The sequence below is a fragment of the Helicoverpa zea genome, chromosome 12 (genome assembly GCF_022581195.2).
Source record: "Helicoverpa zea isolate HzStark_Cry1AcR chromosome 12, ilHelZeax1.1, whole genome shotgun sequence".
Classification (NCBI taxonomy): domain Eukaryota; kingdom Metazoa; phylum Arthropoda; class Insecta; order Lepidoptera; family Noctuidae; genus Helicoverpa; species Helicoverpa zea.
Genome location: NC_061463.1, coordinates 6,773,832 through 6,799,906, shown reverse-complemented (window position 1 = coordinate 6,799,906; position 26,075 = coordinate 6,773,832). Strand labels below are relative to the sequence as shown.

The 26,075-nt window shown below is 35.7% G+C and overlaps 2 protein-coding genes and 3 long non-coding RNA genes across 5 annotated transcripts; 2 read left to right on the top strand and 3 right to left on the bottom strand.

Moving 5' to 3' along the window:
- Positions 1-1,091: 1,091 nt before the first annotated feature.
- Positions 1,092-2,718, bottom strand: LOC124635226. Its single transcript, XM_047171063.1, has one exon. It carries the CDS (start codon positions 2,584-2,586, stop codon positions 1,999-2,001), a length of 588 nt encoding a protein of 195 aa, XP_047027019.1. The 5' UTR covers positions 2,587-2,718; the 3' UTR covers positions 1,092-1,998.
- Positions 2,719-11,679: 8,961 nt separating this feature from the next.
- Positions 11,680-12,988, bottom strand: LOC124635398. The gene is made up of 2 exons (XR_006984997.1): positions 12,622-12,988; positions 11,680-11,978 (listed from the first exon to the last, which is right to left on the bottom strand). It is a non-coding gene; the product is annotated as an uncharacterized LOC124635398 (long non-coding RNA).
- Positions 12,661-14,857, top strand: LOC124635396. Its single transcript, XR_006984996.1, has 2 exons — positions 12,661-13,298; positions 14,563-14,857. It is a non-coding gene; the product is annotated as an uncharacterized LOC124635396 (long non-coding RNA).
- Positions 14,858-15,280: 423 nt separating this feature from the next.
- LOC124635304 lies at positions 15,281-16,892 on the top strand. The gene is made up of 2 exons (XR_006984993.1): positions 15,281-15,691; positions 16,625-16,892. It is a non-coding gene; the product is annotated as an uncharacterized LOC124635304 (long non-coding RNA).
- An 886-nt stretch (positions 16,893-17,778) lies between these two features.
- On the bottom strand, positions 17,779-21,917 carry LOC124635303. The gene is made up of 3 exons (XM_047171171.1): positions 21,760-21,917; positions 18,985-21,487; positions 17,779-18,077 (listed from the first exon to the last, which is right to left on the bottom strand). Exons 1-2 carry the CDS (start codon positions 21,775-21,777, stop codon positions 21,104-21,106), a joined length of 402 nt encoding a protein of 133 aa, XP_047027127.1. The 5' UTR covers positions 21,778-21,917; the 3' UTR covers positions 17,779-18,077; positions 18,985-21,103.
- Positions 21,918-26,075: the final 4,158 nt, after the last annotated feature.

Below are 26,075 nucleotides of genomic sequence, written 5' to 3'. Positions count from 1 at the left end.
GTTATGGTATGGATAGACAACATATTATGTTTAATATGAAGCGAAGGATGGGTGAATGCCTATATTTACACTTTCGTTGTGTCTACTTCAAACATATTAGGTATACATGTTAAAGGTTCATCTCTTCCTGGTAATAATGATTTGGGGAAAACATGTGAGATTTCCTTCCTGGGACGTATATTACATCAAATATACAAAACATATAAGTAATAAACATGCATAACCTTTTAAGCAATGGGCACGTGTTGATGATTGTGAAAATGAAAATTATGACAATTTTAATTTATGATGTTTTTTTTTGTGGTAAAGTTAAACATATAAAAATTTGTCTTAAATATAAGAAAGTTATCGATCAAAGGCAGAAATTGTGACTAGTACAGTTGTTGTATTGTATTTCTCCACTATTTTTAAGGGCAATTTTACTCAACAGCTGCTTTGCTCAAATCTTTTTATAGGTACTCGGAGAACGTGTGTTTTTTAAACATCATATTTGATCACGGCTAGTTGAGATTATCAAGAATATTCAAATAAATTCTCTTTTCCCTGTATTTTAAGTGGAAGAACGTATTGTAAACATTTCCCATAATGTACGGAAACTGGCGGGTTTTTCTGATATATGAGCTTAACACAGCACACTATTGTTTAAATAACATCGAAATTAACATAAAGCATTATTATTTCAAAACGATTAGCGATGTTCCAATCTCCAATGTATTTTCGTTTGTGATTGTTCTGAATTTGTGGACATTCCATCTTAAATACTTTCAAGGCACCGTAATAAGCTTCCTAATGGTTTTCCTAAATGATGATTTAATTAATTCTTTTATTCAAAGATAATATGAAGAAAATAATCTCCTATCGGGTATTTAATTTGAGATTTATATCGATTGAATACTGTTGTTTGTTGCATCCTCTGAATTTGTATTAAGTAGAACCTTGAGATATATTCAGTATATGCGGATATGGGTACTGGTAAGGTCACCATTTATATTATGTTTATTTCAAGTGTGTATTGAGTATGTGTGTAGTCAGGGTTTATGTGAGTTTGCTGAATTGAAAATCAGGCATTATTTCTCATAGTTTTTATTTAAATACGAAAACTCATGTTAGTCGACAATAAAAATTACTTATATCTAATTGATTTAATATTTAAACTAGCTACTTAGTATACGGCAATATCAACTGAGTTTACTGATCAAATAGTAGACAAATAGTATATCTATATGTATAGGTACAAATTCGAAACATTTTCAAGTGATGATTAAGTAAATGTACATTTACGCTATGAAATGTGGGGTATTACGCAGTAACGTACTCAAATTCCATACGGCACACCACACGTTGATAGTATTAACCGCAGCTCTTAAAGTAATAGTATACCGTATATCTATATCTACTTAATTTCCAAAGGTGGAAAGGCACTATGCTTGATTAACCAAAATCAAAAGTTCATACATTACAACTCGTTCATTAGACCAGTACAAACATTACTTACTGAGACTACACTATTATTTAAACGATGTCAAACGCATGCATATATGTGGCGATTCAAACAAGTACAGAATATATCGTGAGTCGATCGAGTTTAGTCTAAAGTAATTTAGATTGGTGTTCTAGAGTGCAGTACAGTTTACAAATAATGACAATATCCAGTGTGTACATATTAGAAAAAGTGTCAACTAGTAATGTTTAACAGACCGACAGCTAGCTGCAATTCAGTACACAGTCTTATGTATTGTCCCTTAACTAGTACTAAACGAGTCACAGCTCCACGCGCAGCGAGCGCTGCAGAGGCGACCGGCGCCGGAGGCAAGGCTTCTCCCCCGGCGCCGCCCTCGCTTGGTCCTCTATGAAGACATCGTTACGTCGGCTACTCGCCCAGGTTTCAGCATTTATCTACTGATATGATAAGAACTTGCCTCACTAGCGCTTTATTCTACTCATAAATCTTAACCAGTCTTAATCTCCGCCCGTGTCCGACCCGAGTGTTTGCTTCCTTTATCGGTTGAGGCCCATGGATGCGCAGCACACAGTGTGCCGCGGCACTCTCTGTGTCGGCAGGCCGGACAAGCCGCGCACGTATGTGTATGTCACTGGGGGCCGCAGGATCCTCTTCGGTTGTGTCTGCTTCTTGGGCGGGCGAGACCGTTCCGTAGGCGAGCACGATTGAGAGCGCGATGTAAGGTTTAGGCTTTGGAACACTCGGCGAAGAGAAACGGTCGAGCGGTGTCGGCGCTGGCGGTCAGAGCCATCACTTCCGGATTCACTGACGGAGCACGAAGATCGGTCATCAGTACGTCCATTTTCACCAGATACACTGTCGTTGCTGCTCGAGCTACCGACGGAGTCCGAGTCGTTGGCTCTGCGAGAGAGGCGACTGCTGAGAGCCTTCAGCAGCCTGCCGCCACGGGGTGCAGAGATAGGTTCCGTCATCTCCTCGATTGGTGGACAGACCACTATCTTCGGAGTCACGGATTCGCGGCGCGAATTGGTTTTCGGCGTCCGCTGTTGTCCAGCTACGTTCACCGGCAGATCGCCGACGAACTTCTCACTCGTCAAAAAGTTGATTCCCAGCTTATTTTTCATAAGGTCGACGTTATCACTTCCGTTCAGAAGAAAACACAGCAGTATATTTTATATTTTGTTGATACAACGAATTGTAACAGTTGTTGTGTTTGCAAACTTTTTCGTATTTCGAGAGTTGTTGTTGAGTTAGGCGCGTTAGATCGCTTCGTAAGGTCGAGAGTAGCGAACTGTTGGAGGGCGGGCGGCTGGCAAGGTTTATATGGAGTTTTTGGCGCATGCGTAGTGGTAGGCCCAATTGTTCATGCACCGGTACACGTAGATGCATGCCTACCATACATCGCCTTCACTGAGATGTCGCCATGGATACCTTTTAATGTCATTTGTGTGGTTATTTTATGCAATATATTGTTTTCTTATTTAGGAAGTTAGAAGAGTTTGTTTTAAAGCTTAAAGTCAGACGAGTACCTACTTGTCAAAGTTAAACTTGTAAAAGTGTTATTTATAACTTGTCTTTACATTTAAAAAAAAATCTGCGTTCAGAATACCTACCATTCGATCAACAAAGATATCACAGTGACTTCTGACAAGTCACAAAGAATCTTAACGCCTTTGTATCTTTTAAGAGCAACAGTTAGTCGGTTTCAGTGAATAGAAATCTAAGTGTTGTAGGCGATTTACTTTAAGGCTTAACAAATAAAATGTTAATAGTGTTAATACTTAAAGCACAACGACTTGTCTCATTTATGACTTTGATTGTAGTTAATTGTGTAATTAAGGTTCAGTTCAATACTATTTATTTCGTCAATATTGATTATGTTCTAGTCAATAGAGTAGATGAAAGTAGAACATTTCAATGTATGCATATCCAGTGACCATATAAAATTGTAGACAAATATAGGTCGATTTTACAGTTATTTCATTGTCTTGGTGTTTGTAACATAGAAATAAATATAGATATATAAGGTCGTGAAAAAGGTTGAGGTCAAAATTCGCTTCAATACACATATCTCTTTTGTGCTGATTTGATATCATAAGCTACAGAGAAATAGCATTTCAGGTTAATCAGATATTGCTCTACTTTTTGTATGAGTGAAAAAAGCGTGTAAAAAATCTGTGCAAGGATTTGCTCTCTGTCATTGGTACCTACTTTTTATTAATATTAAAATTTGGACTGACTTTGTCTAATAATAGTGTATTTAATAATTTTGTAGTCTAGCTAGGATTTGAGAAAGTACGTAGTTTAATTTTAATCCGGGTGATCCCTCAGGACCCGGGGACCAGCTATTAAGGAATTATGTACTCACTACACAAATTTTGAAGTACTTAACATCTTTATAAAATGTTAATAAACCTGATTTGTGGACAGCTGATATTTTGTGGTCTGTAAAAGAAGTAAAATTTTAGATAACCTAGCTAAGTTCAAGTATTTAATTACTATAATTAGTATTTATTGCTATATTTGTATAGAGAAGTACTATCTTCAAGGTCCTTCGTATCATTTTGACTTATCAATTAAAGCTATAGTTAGACTGTCTCATGTTACTGTAATTTACGTCGAGCAGTAGTTTGGGATTCCGTTTTCTTTGAACATATACTTACCTTTCCACTTATAAGTAAACCTACGCCGTTGCTTATTTTAGCAACACGTCTTATTAATTGGCTTACTGTACAATCAGTGTATCATTCTGTGTATTTATAGATCAATGTTTAAATGTGTTTTAGTTATCAATCTATTAACATAAGTTATTATTCCGTAAAAATAAACAAAATTATTTTGAAAATCTTAGATGATGGAAAATAAAAAATGACCATATTAAGGTATTATTGTGTTGCAGTTGTTAAAACAGTAAAACATAATTAAAGATTGGTTACAGCTTTACTAAAGTAATAAATAAATCAGTTCACAAATCGCGTCGTATTTAGGTCATGACGTAGGCTCCGTTGTGTAAGCCACGTGCTTTTTCTCAAGACAAGTATCACAGCACTCAAAGTTCAGCACGTGAGCCGTCGCTGCACGAGATCGATTTAATTAATTTCTAATTGAACCTATTTGTCTCGATTCCCGATGGCACGCCAACTTGCCAGTACTTGTGACTACAACAGGTGATTAGGGTCGTGAGGACTGGCTGTTTTCAACAAACCTTTTTCGAATGCTTTTTTTAATCGGAATTTTAAATTTATAATTTGAAGACGTGATTGGAAAAAAAGTACGAATGAACAATATTAAGAAAAAAAAATCTCTAGAACACGCTTTTATAAATGCGCGTAAAAATCATTACAAGATGCTTTTTTAAAGAGTCCAAATACAGCTATGATTGCTGTCCAACCATGAAACTTCAGTTTAAATCAGTTCTACATTAACAGAACTACTTCCAGCCAATTTTCATGACCTTACACTTCATAACATACCTAGTAACATACAGGTCGACTAAATAAAATGACTTGCTCTAGCAGCTACACAACCACACAATAATCATTGTATGTAATCCTTAAACAACAACAATATGTAAGTATGCATCGTCACAGTTTTGTTATGATTCGTTCAAAATGTATTTTAGTGTTGTTTGTTGCTTTTGCGTCTGATAATAACCTTTTGTTATGATCGTAGTGGCTGTAACCTGAGCATCTGTCTGCTTGTTAGTATCAATGTTACACTGGATTGTTCCGAAGACACTTACTTATTACCTACTAAATACGCACTTACTACTACGTACATTGTTCTTTCCAATTAAGTAACCGTTCAAATACTTGAAGGTGTTTATCTTACATAACCATAAACCCATGATGATTTCTTTATTTCGTTTTATCTGAACGTAAAAGCATGGCGAGCACGTTTCAAGTCTTGTGGGGTATGCTAGCCGCGTGTTCGGCACGATGCCCGTGACGTCACGATCAGGTTCCATAGTTTGTCTACAAGTCTTAAGCATTTTTATTGCCTAAAAAACACGCCACATAGACTCATGATACTGTGTCACGTTCTTGAGAAATATTAATTAAATTACCACTAACTGCGGATTTTAATAACCTATTTCATTTTGAGATCGGAAATGGAATTTTGACATTAGCTTCATAGAAATTATGTTAAAATTCAATCTCTAATCTCAAAATAACGGAAGGATCAATTATTGAAATCCGCAGTGAATTGAATTACTTTCGAAAGACTCTTGAAGTTTTCATTTTAATTAGGCATTAACTCTCCGTCCTAATATGTAAACGCCAATACAGACCAGCTAGTTTGATATATTTATTTATAGAAAGGATATGGACGTGTGTCACGGGCTCGGAAAGTTTTCCCAACACACAATATACGGATTAGTGGAAGCTTATTATTACGTAATAATTGAAATGTTTGCTTTCAAAATCATACGTGGCGGTGACAGACTAATTTTAACCGAAACTGTCGCCTATGCTAATAATAGCTGAGTTATTTCATATAACGTCAATTGTTTATTTTATAACAGTTTGGTAAGTTAATATAGTACAATAGCGAAGTTTTTAAATGCAACCCGGACATAAAGAATCTTAAGATATAAAAAATACATTTTTTTTTATATAGTTAGTAAAAAGATATAATCTTGGCAATATTTAACCTCTAAATACTATCGTTTAAATCTATCAAGTCACAGTACATCTTCTTAACCGATAACCTCTCAATTGTATAGTTCTGTTAAGATATTACTTTATTGCGGCTTTCGAATCAGCTGTTAATCTGTTAACCATATCTGTCCAATTCGGTATTCTATCAATACACCCATCCACCGTCATATAACTTCTGCAACATAACAAACAAATAATTTCCTTCTCGACCACCTATCATATACATGACGCACCAAAAAGTCTAAACTCAAAGGCAATCTATGTATACCGTATTGCGTCATTATCGGAAATCCAGAGCTTCGCAAATGAGATTACTGCTCATTAAATAGTATCACGTAAGCCGATACGGACAGACGAATCTACTGGATGGACACACTCCATTGTGTAGGCTAATTACACGGTGCATTGTTGCATAATATTGTCACAGCTTTAATCGCGACAAGCCGATTATTTGTCTAAATTTAGGCGAATATCACTTATTTATTTATATGATACACATTCAATCCTTTTGCGGCACCTATTGTTGGTGTTTGTGATTATGATAAAATGATATAATGTTGAACATTATTTGATGTGCGTCGGTAATATTACGTCGTGCGTAGTCTGTCTATATTACATGCTGGGCTAGTATGTAATGCAATAGGTATATGTATAGAAAGCTTGTGACAAACTTTTTCAGATTTAATTAACTAAAAAGTATTATTAGAAAATATTGTGTATATTAATTAATTTTGCAGACCCGTATAGTTTACGAATGATCGTGATGCAAAAATAATCTACTTTAAAAAATAAATACTTAGTTTAAATGTAATAAATTCATGTCACGTGTATCTTACTGTCAATGTTCATGTGTTGCTGCTATATACATAGATTCCTAGTGCTTATAGATTCCTAACTTAAAAAGAAACTGTCTACTATTTACGTACCTAATCAAAACTTGATCTAGAAACTGACTAAAACTCAACACTTTTTTACCACATCTAAAAGAAAATGGTTAGCTAAACTTACTCAGTCTTTTGTAACTTAAAGTTAGTCTAAGGATCGGTATTTATTTTAAGGAGCGAAAAAACTTTTTTATTGAATTAGAAAATTAGAATATATTTTTAGATTGACACAAAAATAGCATTTACAGAGATTACTATTTATAACATAGTATTTATAGAAATATACCAGGTTTACGTTTGTGTTACAACTTTAGAACTTTACAGGACTCATTATGGTGAAAAAGTTTCAGATTTTGAGCATCAGCTACACAGACATTGTTAGATACAGACTTTGTTTAAAATTATCTTTTGAAATAAATCGATTTTAAGCAATACATGCTAATTCTTGGAATAACACAGTAAACAAAATAAGATGCATAATTATAGAAAGTATTAATGAATGTTATGGAGTTACTAAACTCTGTTATTAATTTACAGTTTTTTTATTTTAATTTTACATTCGTATAGGTTTTGTTTATTTGATTAGATGTCGCCCATATATTCCTTCAGCATTAAATGGCGGGATAAAAATTACGAAACAGGAAAAAATAAAATAAAAATTAAATAACGAAGTCGCAAATCTATTCCAAGAATACATAACAAGGACCCACTTATGTTCGAATTATACCAAATGTTTTATTTTATCTTGAAATATTTACGTGTGCGCATTCCATAAGTTATTTTGTAAGACTGATGATGTGCGTGTGTGAGTGCATCATTATTCCGAACATGGCTACCGAGTCGAGGGATTGGGCTATTTTAGTAAACATGCATTGTTCAACTGTTGGCCCACAGCTCGAAGACGTGAACAGACCAACAGAGCTACTGCTTACATATTGATAGATATTGCTAAATTAATCGGTTTTTACTTATTGCTTTCGCTCTTTAAAAAAAAATATCTAGGATTCTTTTGAGCAGAAAATATTACATTATGAACTTATTATTGTATGGTTTTTGTAACTCGTTAGTGACAGTTTTAGGCAGGAAAATTATGCCAGTAACCCAAGGGGTTGGTTAACTACATAATGTTTATCCTAGAAATAGAAATAATAGAGAACAGTATGCAATAATTAATAACATTTAAGTTATAGATTGCAAGTAATAAAGGCTTTTTAGGTCCTTCACAAATCCGTGTAACAGTGACACACTACTTTACTTTACACTACTTTAAGTCGTGGTGGCCTAGTGGGTAAAGGACCAACCTCTCAAGTATGAGGGCGCGGGTTCGATCCCAGGTCAGGCAAGTACCAATGCAACTTTTCTAAGTTTGTATGTACTTTCTAAGTATTCTTAGACACCATTGGCTGTGTTTCGGATGGCACGTTAAACTGTAGGTCCCGGCTGTCATTGAACATCCTTGACAGTCGTTACGGGTAGTCAGAAGCCAGTAAGTCTGACACCAGTCTAACCAAGGGGTATCGGGTTGCCCAGGTAACTGGGTTGAGGAGGTCAGATAGGCAGTCGCTTCTCGTAAAGCCCTGGTACTCAGCTGAATCCGGTTAGACTGGAAGCCGACCCCAACATGATTGGGAAAAGGCTCGGAGGATGAGTGACACACTACTTTGATGGTCTTGTAAAAAATCGTGTCCAGTAGATCGTTCTCACGGATATTATACGTTTAGCAGCTACGTGTGAAGTGACTTCGTTATTTTAGTTCAGTAGCGTTACATTTGGTATTAGTCTACTTGGTTGATTATTGTGTTTAGTGTTACCTGCTATAGATCACTTGCCTATTTTTCTTGCTTCAAATAACAATGTTGACATCTACTAGATTTCATTAAAAAAGGTACTTCGACTCGGTCGAAAGATCGTAAGTGGAGAGGCGTGATGGGAAGAACTTTGCCCAATAGTGGGACATCATGCGCGAACAAAAAAAAATCAAAAATCAAAAGTTGGTATCTACCATTATACAAAGTAAATTATTTCAGTTGAATGATGCAATTAATTGACTGATTCAGTCTAATTGTCTGCTTGTAATTTATTTATACTTAAGTATATACTTCGTCTCTGTAAGTATATACTGGTACTCTTTGTACTTGCTATTATATAGATACTTCCCTGTTCTATACTTCCAGCTGATCTACAGTGATCGATAGCTTAGCATGCCAGCGCGTCCCACACTCCTATTGACATTCGAAGAGTCACCAGCTCGATCAGAAGATAAAGTGCAGCTCACAGGATTGCGCAATACCTAACGAATGTTCTAGCTAAAGTCCGGTTCATAAAAGTCACCATAAGACAAATGTGATAAAATTTTTTGCTCCGAACTAGCAATTTGATCCAATAACAATTCAGATACTTACATTGTTTTTTTGCGAACAGTGTTCGGCATATGTAAATATGACTATGACAAAAACGCGATAATTTTGATGTTGAATATTTGATTACAATTAAGTATACCTATCTCGGTGTCTTGTAAATTATAGGTTACATTTTTATTGCAGTTACGGTACTAAATTTGATTGGCTAGAACTTTTTATTCTACTTTTTGGTTGATCTATTTTTTATCCCAATATGTACCTATATGACTGAAATCATACAGGTATTTTAAGTAGAAAACAAAAATAATTCTGATGCCCAAGTTATAGTTTTGAAAGGTTTGTATTTTACCTTACTTGAGCTTTTAAATCTTTTTCAGACAAAAAAGGTAGCAATTTGCACTTTTTTGATCAACACATTTTAAATTAAATTAGCTTCATAACATCGGCCCAAACAATTCTAGTACAGGGCCATTAGTCACTACATCCCAATTTAGGCTCGGACCACACTGGTCATGTTTGTGAACAATGGCGAGTTATGACATCAGTTGGCACAATGGTAGTAAGCTCGCCGTTACGCTGTCACTAATATCATCGGGAAGTGCGTACATTATCATTGTATTTAAAGTTCAAGGTTGTATTGTGTGTGCTTCTTAACTCCTTATACGTTACGTTACAGGTTACGTGTACTTTGCTTTATCCCCCCTGTTACCACGTGACAGTTTAGCGACGAAACCTAATTGTTTTGTTTATGATACACAAATAATGTTGTTAAACCGCGTTTAGTACTGAAAGATAGCCAATTTTTTTAAATACGTAAAAAAGATAAACCCTAGTTTTAATTATTAAGTTAATCTATAGAGTGTGTCCACCCATCAATGGGAACCTTATTGAAATCAAACGATTTTAATACATTCCTACTTCAAGTTCTATTGTATAAATAGGAAATTATTCTTGTCAACAAAGCTATTAAATAGAGGGCAATAATAAATTGTATTGAGTGTAAGTACAAATTTGCATAGCAGGTTACTTGAACAGTCTCTTTTGATATGACAAGCAAACATAATATGAACCTCAACAAATCTAATGAAAAAGTTTTCAAGCAGAACACATTGATCGGGATGATAATTATGATGTTGTCCTAGCCGAATATCTGCTACGGCGGCTTTTCTCTTATTAGGAGATTAGCCAACTGTGCAGAACATATTATAGTGCACAAGCATTTGCGCAGAGACAAGTGCACTCATTATTCCTTTACCCTCATAGTCCGATGGGACGGCAATTTGATCGGGATAGGACTCTAAATAGGTGCCCTATATTCCCGAGAAAACAATAAAAGAGTAAATAATTACAACTGTAATTAAAAAATTAAATACTGGCTCCGTAAAAAAATGATCTAGTATATATTTTTATAATAGTCATGATATCAAGTCTGAACAAGATATAAATAGGTATGTAAACTAATTAATGGTTAAATCATAACATATTTGAATAACTACATAAACGGCTGCAATTACCATTATACTTTGTTGCATAAAGCTTACATTGCATATTTGTTATGTAAAAATGGTATTGTATATGCACAATATTAATATCAGGTGGTAAGACATAATACAACTGCTGTCAACATGCCCAGTATAAGGTGATCCATAATATAAAAAGCAAAAGATGAAGTAGAAGTATTGACGAACTGTTCAATGCGGCCTTTGTGAACAAAACCTCCATTGAGTGTCAAGATATACTGGTCGAGTAGTACTAGTAATTAAAGGACACTTAAATTCCTGTCGTCTAGGCAACAACAGCGAAAGTGTTCGAATGTAAATAAAATCAGTATTAACGAGTTCAGACTCTGATGATATGGTAATTGTATTCTTTGTACAAGCGTTGTCCCAGATTTCAGTTATACTGACTATTTATATGACGAATAGGTTCTTTTCACGTAATATTTAGTGTCGGACATAAGCAAATACTTATGTATATTTATTTCTGGGCCACAGTTTTTTAGGCTTTCGTGAGAGCAAGATTTAGTGTCAGTTCGAAAAATAATCTTGTAGCATACTTGTATTTTCAAAACCATTTCGAGTAGTCAAACCATATCTAGCTTTATCATTTTAGTATATTTCATAACCACATTAATGAAGTTATGAAGTATACAGCTGCGCATATAGGTAGAGGTAAGACAAGTGACTATCTAACAAGACTATGCACATAAATTATGAACTAACGTTAACTGCCACTCGTGTGTAAAAGTCAATAGACTTTCCATGTGTCTTCCACATCATGGTCTTACGAAGGTTAGTAAGTCAAACGAGTACTTGTTTGATATAATTTTATTTGCTTGAAATTATTGCATTACAATCGGTTGGATTCATGTTTGAATTGAATAGTGGTCTGAAGCTTGTAGTATACAGGTCAGTCTTCACCGAACGTAGACAGTAGGGGCAGCCGGGTATGCGGAGTAGGCGACGGGGGAGTAAGCTGAGTACACTGAGGGAACCACGCCAGCAGAAGGGATGTAGCCGTAGTCAAGTCCAGCGGAGTAGGCCAGCACCTGGGGCTTGGGGTTGGGGCTGGGCGCAGCGAAGGCCACCGCCAACAGAGCGAAGAGAGCGAACTGTAAATAAATTGTGAAGGATTAGCAAAGATGTTAATGGAAAATTATTACTTTAAATGTGTAAAAAGGTGAAGCAGGTTTATAAACAAACGAAATTAAAACTTTAAAACAAATGATAATACATACAGATATGTATATTACACACAGATTTACATGAGTCATATGACCACTAGAGTTCAAAAAGCTTTACCTACTTTCATCGATCAAAACTTAACCCTCGAATTAAGGTCTACATTTACAAAAGATCATCTTTAATATCGTGACATCATATCGAGGCGTCTCCCGACCTTTAGAAGCAGCTAAGTTTCAGCCCGTTATAAGTTTAATTGTTTTAGACAAAAAAGTTCTGTCCCCATTTCAGGCAACGTAAAAAATTTTGTTCTATTTAAAATCGGTACCTTAGATGACGTCATTAATGGTTTTGGGGACAGCTACGTATATTGTAACCGGGTTGCCAGTACTTTTGGTCTTGATTCCTAGCTTTACAGTTTGGGTTTAGGTTTCAGGGCTAGGTTTGTTCCCGGTCTTTGTTAATAGGTCTATTCCTGATAATATGGGACTAATACATTAAAGGGTAAAATATACATGGATATTTTTTTTGTGAAAATGATGTGATGATAGGGTACTAAAGCAGAATACTTACGATTTTAGCGAACATGTTGATAGAGCGATGCAGCTTACTGAATCATACAAAGCTCTAATAATGCGAAGCTTATATAACAAAATATTAGCCTTGATCTTTAAACAATGATCGATTTTGTCAGGATGAAAAACTGTCATCGCAGAGCCAGGGCGATCGCTGAGGTCGATGATCTTCTAGTTCTTTTGAAAATCTACATCCTGACTCGCCTTGTAAGGCAACCATATTCTTAATCCGTAGCTTTGAATGCTTGATGTATGGCAAACGCAAAGTTTGTATACGAGTATGTATTAGACATTGAGGAATAGGCAAATCTTTATGGGGTTTTAAATTGCGTCTGGCCAGTATGCTCTAAAAGTAATAAAAGTAATTTATTCTTTTAAAATTCGTGGTGTAGTTTCGTATAAACAAAGGCGGCCTACTTGGTGATGTAGAGCGCGTCCTCACTACGCTTTGTCTGTGCTGATAATTTACATTGATTCCCAACAGAATCGTTTGTAAGTATAGGTTTTCCGTTATTGTTTGAGTGTCCAAGGACAATTGACACTATAAAATGTCCAGGGAGGTTGAAATAAAAACAGTACGAGTGTTTAAGTAAGACAGTGTACCGGGAGCTCTCTGGACTATCCCCTTTAAATAATAAATAAAATAAAACTTACAAAAAAATGTTTGCCAAACTGGTGAGTAGACTTTTAAGTAGTTGTAGACTTATCAGGCCTTAAGTTATTATTGAATGTTAGGTTCCCAGTTTTGTTTGGACAAGTAAGATAATAGGAAGGACTTAAATTGGAACAATCGACATCATTCCCTATGTGATTGAGATTTATTAACGATCCTTGTAATATTTTTTGTTTATCTTTCACATAAATCATATTGAGACTATAAATAGATACGCATCCGCCCCCGTGATAAGGTGTTAATCATTGTTATGTAACAATGTTATGATTATGCTTACGACAAAAACAAGTCAAGCTTTGATGTTTACGTTACATGTCCGGGGTATCACATTTTGTTCAATTTATTGGATGTTATATAAAATGTACCATCTTATAATGTCACTTCATTAATCTAGGATTTGTTATCATCCATATTGTTACGTACGTACGTAAATCTGCCTTATAAGCCTTCTTTATAACAAGTAGTAATGTTAATAAAATCACACTAAGTACGAACTTCTGTGCAAGAGTAGGTTTTCTTTAAAATACTTCGTTAAGAGGATTTTCCTTCAAAAGTTGTACAGTACATACTAATAAATGTGTGACATACCATGCCCTATCTGATAAATTCTCTCGAACCTATTTTTTATGTTCTAAACAGGACGCTATCGGCTTAGCGCTTACATTAGCTGAAAATATTACTCTAGCTTAAACGCATACTTATTACGTCTGCCTATAGAAGTGTGTTTATGAGAGTGGGGCTTTAGCTCATTGTAAATAATACAGGGCGCTCGGTTTTGGCCAACTTTGTCGATTAAAAGCCACTTTATTTCGCAGGCTATCCCACTGCCATTATGACCACCTGGCTCTTGATATACTGGGTCGTTGACCCCAGTAAAGTTAACACGGCTAATTAATTTTGGAACTTTATTGTATAGTAATGTTTTATTTACTGAACAAACATAGTGCCCCAAGGTGTGAACGAAAATTTGAAAGCTTCATTAGAAGTTGGTCACAATAAGTATAGAGAAGTCCAAAATTTAATGATTTATTTAAAGCAGTACGACCAGAGAAGTTCCTTCATTTTCAACGTCCACACTGACACACATATTAGTAATACACAGAGTTAGAACATCATGAAGTATCAATTTAGATAAAATTACTTGCTGATACTATTAATTGCGCTATGTAAAGTATTTTCCTTGGGATGAGAATGGGTCCGCGAAAATCAGCTGGTAGGCACTGCATTTTGCAAAAATGTGTTAATGAAAATGATTTTTCTTCCCAGATGATCTTATTCGCCGTGCTAGCCCTGGCGCTGGCTAGGCCACAACTGTACTCCCCCTACGGTAGCTACGGTAGCTACGGGGGCTACGCGTCCTCCTACCCCGGCTACTACGGGTACTCCGGCTACTCCAACCCCGTAGGCTACAGCTCCTACAACAACTACGGAGTCTCCCCCTTCAGCTACGGCTACGGTTACTACTGAACATAATATAATGCCTCCAATGTCTACGCCTAAATATGTGATGTACCTTTTATGTTAATTTCATGCAATATATTACTTAATTATGTTATGATTATAATAGTCTTTTATTTAAGATTTTAAATTGTACCCCAGATACAACACTGAAAGAATGTCAAAGATCCACTCCTTGAATCCGTGAACCTAGGTATTGAAGATGCGTAAGGACCTTTAATAGGTATATCTATAATATAAAAATGAATCGCAAAATGTGTTGGTAAGCGCATAACTCAACAACGCCTGGACCAATTTGGCTAATTCTTTTTTTGTTGTGTTTGTTATTGTCAGGAGAAGGTTCTTATGAAAAAAAAAAATAGGGTAAAGTAGAGAAGTCAGTTGACGGGAGCGAAGCCGCGGGCAAAAGCTAGTATGAAATAAAAACTCCTGACAATCACAAAAAAACAAAAGTAATTGTACATGTAAATAAACATTTCAGGCAGTTGGGATAAAGGATAAAAAATAAATATCTCATAGCAACATCTAACAGACCGCATAATCCAATTAGATTAGAAATTAAAATACAAATGCGGATTGTTTTAAATGACTCTTGTAAATTGAATCGATTAGCAAGTTCAAGCTCATACCCATACCTACAGTGTTTATGATTATTAATAACAGATAAGGTGACAACAACAATGTAGGTATATGCCTTAGGAACAGGACTGACAGAGATGGTTGCCGCCTAACGCGGATGTTGATACCCGATGTATATCAGTATATGGGGCAGATACTAGCTTCATACATTACACTGAAGATCAAGGACACTTTTTATCTGACGACAAGTAATCAAGGCGTGGTCGGTCAGGTCTGTATATAAGCCGGGACGGATTGGCAAGCAGTATCACTTGTGACAACAATCCCAAGTAACTCTACAACCATGTTCTTCAGACTGGTGAGTTGACTAATATAATTATTAATTGTATTTTAATTTAAGACTGATTTTCGCATGTAGACTTTGAGGAGCTAGGTTTTTTGTTTGATACCTGAAAAAAATATTGTCGACTGCCTCAATGGTTCAATGATGGCAAACATACCCGCTGAATTTAGGTTTTAGTTCAAGCAAAATTAGTTTTTTTTCTACTGAAACTTTTACTAGGACTCCTTAATCTGATTAATAGGTAGATACAAAAATGTTCCCAAAATGCATTTATTGCGATTAGCCAAGATATATTTTATAATGACACAATTATTTTTGAATCTATTCAGAATAAAATAATATGCAACATTTATAGCTTCTTCTGTCCCCATTAAGCTCATGGCTTTCAAGATGGCAATTTTCCCACGTTGCCATTTTTATCTTCAAATAAACTTATAAAAGGTCGGCCGAGTTATTAGGAAACACAATTCGGGTAAATATTTTAGTGTCGTTTATCTTGTTAGCGAGATATAACATAAGCGTAACAAGGGGTAAGGGTCATTTACTCGCCAATGTCGCCCACTTTCAGGGACCCTTGGCAATTTCATCAGATAGTTTTATATTATCGCACTAAAAAAACAAAATGCATTTTAGTATCTGGCGATCCCTACTAGTTTAATTGAGTTTGGAAAGCATTCTCGGTCAATTTTTTACAGAATATTTGTATTAAATATCAGCTATTTTAAACCAACTTCCCAAAAAGGTTAGGAGGTTCTCAATTCAGGTGATTGTATTTGATTCTATTTAACAATCATGTTTTTGTTTTGAAAATGTGAATTAAGTCCCTGCATTCAGTAAAAAAAAGCATTATCTCAAACTACTTATAGTTTGCTTGATATTTCGTAATTCCAATAGGACATCCTCATATTTTTATTTATTCAGTTTAATGATGGTAATTTTTTTTTGCAGTTCGCCCTCTTCGCCGTGTTGGCCGTGGCTTTCGCCAACCCCAAGCCTGAGCCCCAAGTGGTGACCTACGCCGCCGGAGCTGCTGCGTATCCCTACGCCTACTCTGCTTACGCCCCCGTCGCCTACTCTGCTCCCTACGCCGCCGCTGCCTACCCCTACGGAGCAGCATACTACGTCCGCTAAACACCCGATTCACCAGATTCACCTACTTGCTCAATGACACCGACCAAATGTTTGATCATGTTTTAATATAAGTTTTTATGGCAAACTGTTTTTGTTTCATTGAATGTCGCTTGCATGCTGCCCACGTATACACGCTCACATGCGCGGAAGCTCTGTATTTTTGACAGCTGTCAAATTGATGCGATAACCAATTTATTCGTTTTTTTATTGAGCCTATTTCGTATGTGAGACGGCTTAAGCATTTTGATTTTTATTATAGGTTTTGTGTCGTGTGACATTTTCAATTCAAATAAGTGTCTTAGTTACTTCTCAAAGTTTTTTCTAGTAGAATTATTAACATTGGTGCCCAGGATACAGAGTGTTGATACAGTTTCACTTTAATATCTACCTACTTCAAAATTCATCGAATGGCCCATATATAAATAAAATACTCGGTATTCACAACAATATCGATAATTCTATTATTAGATTGTTGTTTACATCAAAACCACAAAGTATCGGAAAAAGTTCCTTTCATTATATACAGTTACAAAAGTTGCTACTTCAGTCTATTATAGAGTTGATATTAAATATTATGTACGAATATTTGGTTCAATATGATAATACAATTGAGACTGCAGGGGTTACGTGAGCTCAATGTCAGCGGCAGGTATTTGTGCCTGCCACTGTCATCCCTTCGAACGCCAATCTCAATAAGAACACACTCCATTATGTGTTCTTGCGTAATACTTCATCATATAACTAGCCAAAATAAAGATTCCTCAAAAAGCAAGCCTTCGAATTAATATGGCACTCTGAAGATCACATTTTAAAGAGTTATGAGGGTTTGAAAGCACTTAGATAGGCAAACAAATAGGTTTAATCTAATTGATCTAGGTATCATACATATTAAAACTAGAAAGAATCTTTATCTACCTACCTTATGTAGGCAAAGAATTCTGGTAATGATCACTAATAAAAAACAAAATAGGTAGTAGGCGGAACGATTTTATTGCGCATTACTTAGGTACCAAACGGATCACTGCCAATACTTGAACCTCCTTACTCGTCATGCCTAGTAGTACTTGCTGTAGGCGATGGGTGCTGCGGGGTAAGAGGCGAGGTATGGGGCGCTGTATTGGAGAGGCAAACCCGCGGCGGGGAGGGCCGCATAGCCCAGCGCTGGGGCGTACGTCAGTGGGGCTCGGTACACGGCAGGAGTCAAGATGGCCGCCCCGGGCTCTGGCGCGGGCGCAGCGAACGCAACCGCCAGGATCACGAGGAAAGATAACTGGAAATATACGTTAATAGTTTATTTACTTAAATTATATGAAGTTATAAGTTCAATTGGTGCCAAATTGTAGCACCGATGGATTTTAAGTTTCTGATACTAATTCCTAACTTAACAAACTTGGTATAGCTACATATTAAATTCTATGGTAGAACCTACACAGAAACCATAAGACATAATTTTCACACAAACGCTTGTAGCAGTTTCCAATTATTAGGTAAGAGTGTGAAATTAAGTTTTGAGAGATAGCTTGTACGATCTTTAAGGACAATATTGACATTGTCTATACCCCCAACCAGTCACAAAGGATATTTTCTGAATTACTAACGTGAAGTCGCCATCATATAAGTACAAAAATATTTATTACACTAGTCTAAATATTGATGTGATTCAAATGTTAGCCGTGTAAGATAGGGACATTACTTATATGCGTACAGTATCTGCATCTATTGAAATGACACTTAGGTACTAACATTTTTCAAAAGCTTGCTTTTCTATGTGTTTATATTCCAGGGTTTATAACATTAATTTCTAATTAAAGAAAGCTGATTTGATAGAATTTTCTGAAAGTTTCAAACCTGTGCGTCTTTAAGAAGTTACTTGAATTAAGAATTTATTGTTTGTACCTACTTATTGTCTCGTACATGGCTCATAACATATCTATATTCGACATTAATATGCAATATAAAATATTTTTTTACGTGGCTCTTTCCTTAAGGTTTAGACAAATATGTTCAGTAAAGTTTACATTATAAAGTCATAATCCGTTCCATTTTGAATCGTAATTTTCATTGTTACGTCCTACACTTTTAATTGCACTGGAATGGTATTCCACATTTCTTTATTATCTGCTTTTAGAATTCTTAAACAAAGTACGAGTATTTAAATAAAATAAGTATTTGCTTACCAGTTTGTACATGTTGCTGGGTGTGTCTCGTTCACAGGGGTGAATGATGCCCTACGGAGGGCCGATTCCATTTTTATACTCTTGTACTATGCAACCTGCAATTGCAATAGCATTGACCTTCCCAGGACGACTTTATGTGAGGGTGTTAATTTTAGAACGAATTTACAGAATGAGATATTTTATATTCGTCGCACGGTGTAGCTGCATTCAGTTTTTTCTCAAAGGTCAATGGAATTGTTTCTCGTCCGGTAATTAGGTAGGTTCTAGGAATGAGTACCTACTCGTTTGTATGCGAATTTATTGCTACGGTTGTCTGAATGTCAGCTGTTAACTGGTTAATTGTAATTTATGGCATATATCGTTTGAAGAAAATGTTGACGCTATGTAGTCAATAATAGATCGATGCTTAGGTGATCTAATTTATTATTGTATCATATAGTAGATATCAAATTAAGTAAATAAGCAGGGACTATCGTTATCATGGGATCAATGAAGGATAAGCCACATTCCCGAGCTGGGCAGTGAGTTAATAGGGTGGAAGATACACTGTTCCATACCGAAAGTTTTCTATGCTTTGTTAGAAGTGCTTAATTCTTATGAGTCCAAAGTTGAAAAACATTTATATACAAAAGCTTTTGTTCTATCTATACAAAGCCATAATTATTTTTGTGAGAATAAGCTTATGGTGTGATAGATGCTGATGTTGTATGGTACGACTATAAAATTGTATGAATATGAAACTATCAATCATAATATCAGCGTTAATTATATAGATCATACATTCAAACTGCACTCAGATTATAAACAAGAACTCTATAGCACTTCCATAAATTAATTCAAAAGCGGTACATAGTTGTTTTGTATGAATAATGAATAATTATGTGCGTTAAGTGCAGTGCATGGCACCGACCACGCCGGCTTGTCCTTGGCGGGAGTTATCTCTGAGCTACGCATCTACCAACTCACTAGACCAGTTGTTGCCACTGCCCTACTAACTATAAAGAGCTGTATGTACCAACCTAGGTGTGTTTTATGTCCAAAACATTCGTTATTAGCCAAGCACATGGAGAACAAAATAACCTGGGGAGATGTGACAACGCAAAATCTCCCTCGCCCTTGCACGCCTTTTATGGAAACCGCCCATTATTTTCAAAATAATATCAACAATCAATCAAAATATGTATATCTAAGTGATAACAAAAGATCGTACATAAGGAAGAGCGAACCAAACAGTTTATTCGGCTGTTATGTTTCAGTACAATTTATTATGTTGAGAGCTTATAATCATTTGCTGAATTAAAATCCAGAGATAGGGGCTTCCACATAAGTATTTCTTCAAATTGCACTAAATAACATTTTGGCAGGCATTCAAGAACAACACTTAAGTCGCTAGCTAAGGCAGCTGGATGATATAAAAATGTCCATTGTCCATTATATGAGGGTACTATCAACTCTGTAAGTATCTAAGTTATTATTATAAGTTACTTACACGCGTCAGAGCACAATACATTAAAATTAAGTTACGAGGCATTTGCGGTATCAGATCACTTGTTGAATGCTTGACGACTCTATTGAAAGTCAATCACCAATTACTTCTATTATAAAGAATTTAAAATTGTTTTCAATTAAATGCTCGTAATTTTATATGTCATACGTTTTAACAATGGAAGTTATTGGACAGGAATGTGCTTTTAAACCTTATGAGGAACTTATGTAGGCTGGTTATGTATGAGTTTGTATGTAAATATTCAATTGAATCTGCGATATGAGTTATTAGTCCTTCATCGCTTCATGTATTGTGTTTCTTCCTGTTCTATTTGCCTTCCCGTTTTTAACAACTTTAACATAAATTGTGTTGTAAGTTTTAGCATAGACTGACCTTATGGATACAATACAGAAAGATATTTTGTCCATAGTGTTCAGGATGTACTTGCATCTTATACAATGTCACCAATGATGTGATGAAAACGTGCAAGATTAGGGTTCAAATAACAAAGAAACACATCAAAAGCTCAACTTATAATAATATAACAAAATCAAATCGATATCAAAGGAACGCTATAAAACAATCATTTCAATAAAAAAAATCACAAGTCGATAGTCATTTGTTTCAAGCTTATCATTTGTACAAATAGTTGTAAGGGGATGCGTAGACTGTAGCAGGATTGATTAAGGACGCTAACTCTTCAACGCTGTAGGAGGAGCCATAAGCTGATATTGCTGGGAGTGTGAGGGGTGCAGAGTAGGCTCCGTAAGCTGCAGAGTATGCAGGGTATGTCGCAGGCAATGGAGCGACCGCCGCTGCAGACAATGGAGCGACGGCAGCTGCAGACAACGGAGCGACTGCGGCTGCAGTCAGTGGAGCTACTGCAGGGTTGTACAAGTCTGCAGCAGTGTATGCTGCTCGGGAGTAGGGCAGTGACGTATATGGCAGTGTACCATAGTTGTAGCTGTATACGTATGGCTTAGCACACACTGATGCTGCGAGTGCCAGGACTGTGATCTGGAAGAGTAATTGAAGGTTTATTATGTTTGAGTGGTTTTGTTAATCTAAGTTATGGAACAGTTATAGGTATATGATTTTGGAAAAAATACATGAACTCAAATGAAAAATTGTAGCCACCATCCTATTCACTATATTAATTGCATTATGATGTTTCCATCGGAAACTTCTGAAAGTGTCAGTTATTGCGTAATGTGGTAATAACCCATCAGTCCTAAAAAGGTTCACAAAATAAACGTATCCAAAAGAAGCTAAAACACTTATCTACTCACCAAAATTGACTTCGACATTTTGTAAGTTTTTGTTGTGAATACTTATTTCGCTTGTTCAGTTTGACACTATTCAATTCGCACTGACTGACATGAAAAATGTCCTACCTTATATATTTGGCCGAGTTTGAAGACAAACATAGAAACAAATGAATATTTGTGTGGAAGAAATTACTGTTTCAATGTGTTGCCAAGGCCTTGTTGAATGGTTTGTAGAAAAAACAAAAGAATATGTAATTGCTGCGAAGGAGTGTAAACGCACAAATGCACGGTCTAATATTGTTGGCTATTGTCCTGTGTGGTAAGTTAGGCGAGAGACACAAAGCCGATGAATTCATTACAGCCTCTGTACATATGAGGAAATATTTTAATATGCCATGAAATTAACTTCATATCAATTGTTTGTGATACTGTGACTTTTAATACTTAATAATGAAGTAAATGGACGCTTTTATGGCCGTAGTACTGTATATAAAGTTCCTAAGTGGTCGAGGGCACGACAGTTTAACACTATGTCGTACTGGGTACAGTTGTCGCATCAGGTGCTTAATATGTGGTTGAGTTTCTCTGTGATAGTATTACAGATTTAATACTAGATCAGGGTCAAGATATTGAGGGAGACATGATTTACGCATAATGCTAATCGTTGTAAATTATTTTTAGGTAGGAACAACATAGGCTGCAATGGAATCAACAAACCTTCAGGGAAAATGGGAATATTTCTGTTTATAATTTGTAATTTTGCTGCTTATTTCATCTTAGTGGGTAATTTGATACATTTGTTTACGAAACCAGATTGTTCTAGAAAATGTAAATAATTACTATTTTACAATTCCACATGATGGTTTTTTGGTAAAAGTTGAAATGGTTATTGTTGTTTGGGTCAATGTGACTAGGGACGGTTTTATCATACCATCCATCGATTGTGGTTTTATGTTCACAGAAATAAAATCGGCGTAATTCCTGATTACAATACAGCATTACAATGACGCCTTATTTTAAAATTATCTTTTGCGTCATTTGGATTTTGTTTTTGAGAACATATCAGCACGATCTCAAAATTATCATACTTGTACGTAACTTTTAGGTTTTTCACCTGAAATATACTTAAAAGGATTCATTTTAAATACAACAATGGATAAACATTGACACCATAATGTAAAACTAATAGGAAGTAACGAAATTATTATAAGTAAATTATCGTCATTACTTTTATGTTAGGTATTACTTCTTGCTATTTATTTACTCTCTCTCAATTAGTCATTACCCTCTCTAATCTTACATCTTTACAACTACTTACTAGGTATGTTTCAATATTACCACAAATTTCAAATACAATAAAATATTAGTAACAAATTTATAGGACTTTTCACTAACTATGACGACACAGACGCAACATAGCTCGCAAGCAGGTCACTTGCGTCCTGTATATAACGTAATTTTCTGCCCTAACTTAGTTATTAATAAACAGAAAGTAACCTTTACATGATCTGACCTATTGAGTAGCAGGGGTCACTGGTTCCGCATGTGGAGAGGATGAATGAGAGGCCATTGCGAGAGGAAATTATGTCGTGCTTACGTAAGTAGAAACGTCGGAGGGGACGCTTTATTAGGGCAAACATAATGAACCTCATTTTGAAAACTGCATCGGTGATTTGAATTAGCATGTCGTTCTAGGTATCTGGACAACTCTAGTTTTTTTTCATTTTCATTATGAGAGGTTGTAGTTTTTGTTTTCTTTCAGTGTTTGGATACTACACGATCACACATAGGCTATATTTTATTATACCTGCTGTGTCCGATTCGGTTCAGCTTTTACTACCTATTGTAACGCCTATTTTAATGGCGTTAAAAGAGAGAGCAGACCCTGTTTGCACACTGTTTTCAAAAACGTAAAATAAAACGACAACTTGGTGTTGGAATGACTGTATCTAATTTAAGTATATTTCATTTTTAATAATATATTAGAATAAATAAATCTGTTCATCACGTAGCCGGTTATATGTAGTAAGTGTACGGGGATGCGTAGCTGTAGGCGGAGTACGCGGCGGGCGAGTAGACGCTGTACGCGGAGTAGGCGACGGGTGCGGTGTACGCGGCCGCTACGGGTGCGGTGTACGTGGCCGCTACGGGCGCAGTGTAGCTCAGTACCAGAGGCTTCGCTGAGGCGAACGCCAGGAGAGCGACGAAGATCAGCTGGAAATAAAGAAAGGAGGTTTAATATGTAAAATAGTTAAATAAAGTAAAGAAGGCTGTGCTAAAATCATACAGAAATAAAACGGATAAAATTATGTTTTTCGTAAACTAAAATAATACAAAAACGCTGAGCTTTACTTTCCTTTTGATAGAATAGAGAGATAATAATCAAACAATCTTCCGGGAATCCAACCCTCACGCAAGGCGGTAATGCTTGCTACCCCTACGAGGTAGTGCCAGGTATATTAAAATTATAATTAAGTCTATATTTTGAAGAAATGTAGGCACTGGCATTTAAACAACAAAACTAATGGGACTATAACAATTAAACAATAAAAATAAAAATCCAATTAAATACTTACGAATTTGAACATGTTGATTGTTTGTCTAAGTCAGACGAATACTGCCTACGAGTGTGACATCCCGGTTAATTTATAAGGAGTCAAAGATGGCCTCATTGTATTGGCAGAGGCTCGGCGCCCGCGCACCTTGGCCAGACGTGCGCGTGACACGAATATTTTTGACTGCACTTCGTATTAGGATATACAGGCTGTTGCTTTTAACTGTCACGCTAATGTTTAAATATCGAAATAGTCATTTTGAAGATAAAAATGTTGATTTGGGTTTATTTGTTTGGTACTCGAGAAAAAAAATCGAAGATTTATACGGATTGTAGAGAGATCTGTAACTTTTTTTTTTGTATTTTTCCTAGAATAATTCTATCTAACATGTCAAAATTTGAAATAAAAAGTGAAATATGTATAGGTATAAAAAGTAAATTGATCATTTTAATGTTAACAGAATTCTCAGTCAATGCATCATTCTATGTCAATCTCCATGTAAACTAAAAGTGAAAAGCTTGGGAAACTTTTACGATTCTAATAGTGATATTTTATACCTAACAATTCACTTTAAAAAATGTGAAAAAAAAAATAGGTAGAACATCTGGACTTTTTTCGCCAGGTATAGGATACTGATATAGGAATTGACCATACACAGTCCCTTACCAAGTTGGGTTTTATAGTGTTACTAACCTATGCATGCATAGGTATACCTAACTGAACTGAACCTTAGAATTTTCTTCCATAGATCTTCACCATGCTTGAAAAAAAAAATAAGCGTGTTTTTATATTTAAACCGTAAACCGTCTTGACCACAACCTGTATATTGGCAGTAGCTTCTATACGGCGTAATCTACCCGCAAGGATCTCGCGTCATGCGTGTAGAACGTTCTATGTGCGCAAGCGTCGAGACACTCGCGCCAGCGGACGTACCACTAAATCAGGTGTTGACGTTCAAGGTCACCATACCACTCCCAACTTGGAGTGACCTTGAACTTGATTTTGGTAGTACTATTATATTTTTATAACCGATCTTTCAATGTTTGTGATCGCTGGCTGACATAAGGTCGGGTTGTCAAGGCTTGCTTCCGTTACAGGAAAACATTGAAAGTAAACGTAGGTTAGTTAATATGCAAATGGCGGGTCAATGATTATTTTGAAGGAGTTCTTTACAGGGTAGTATTAGATCTCATTCTGGTGGAATTATTTTTGCTTTGTTTGACTCAAATTAAATTGACAGACCTATAAATAAATAGCTTTCAAAATATAAATAGCTTCGAAGTTTAAAACTAGCTCCATCTGTACAATCGAGTAGAAATGCAAGAACATTATTCTTGCATTTTTCTATATTTTCATGTAAGCAATAGCAAATGCATATTCAAAAGATGAGTAGTCTCTTCATTCAGAATTTATAACATCAGTGCCATTGTCATTGATAAAGTTCTGGCAAGACTAATTCTTTAGGTTAGATTAGAATATTTATAGGAAACGGGTGTTTGCACAACTACGAGTATGACTAGCTCATTGCGATAGTTGTTCACTTTAGACAAGCTATTCGATTATTGTCTACCCACATGAGCATGAAACAAATGACAGTGGCAAATAAACGGCTCTGAAAATCTTTTGTGTCTGAAAAGATGTCAATAAACCTATTCATTTTATGACTGAAACACTATTACCTAAATGTACTGTTGGAGGTGACATTTTAAAAACAATTGTCTATGATGTAGAAGGTGCTCTTAAAATATATTTTTGACTTATGTAACGCGGTAAAATATAACC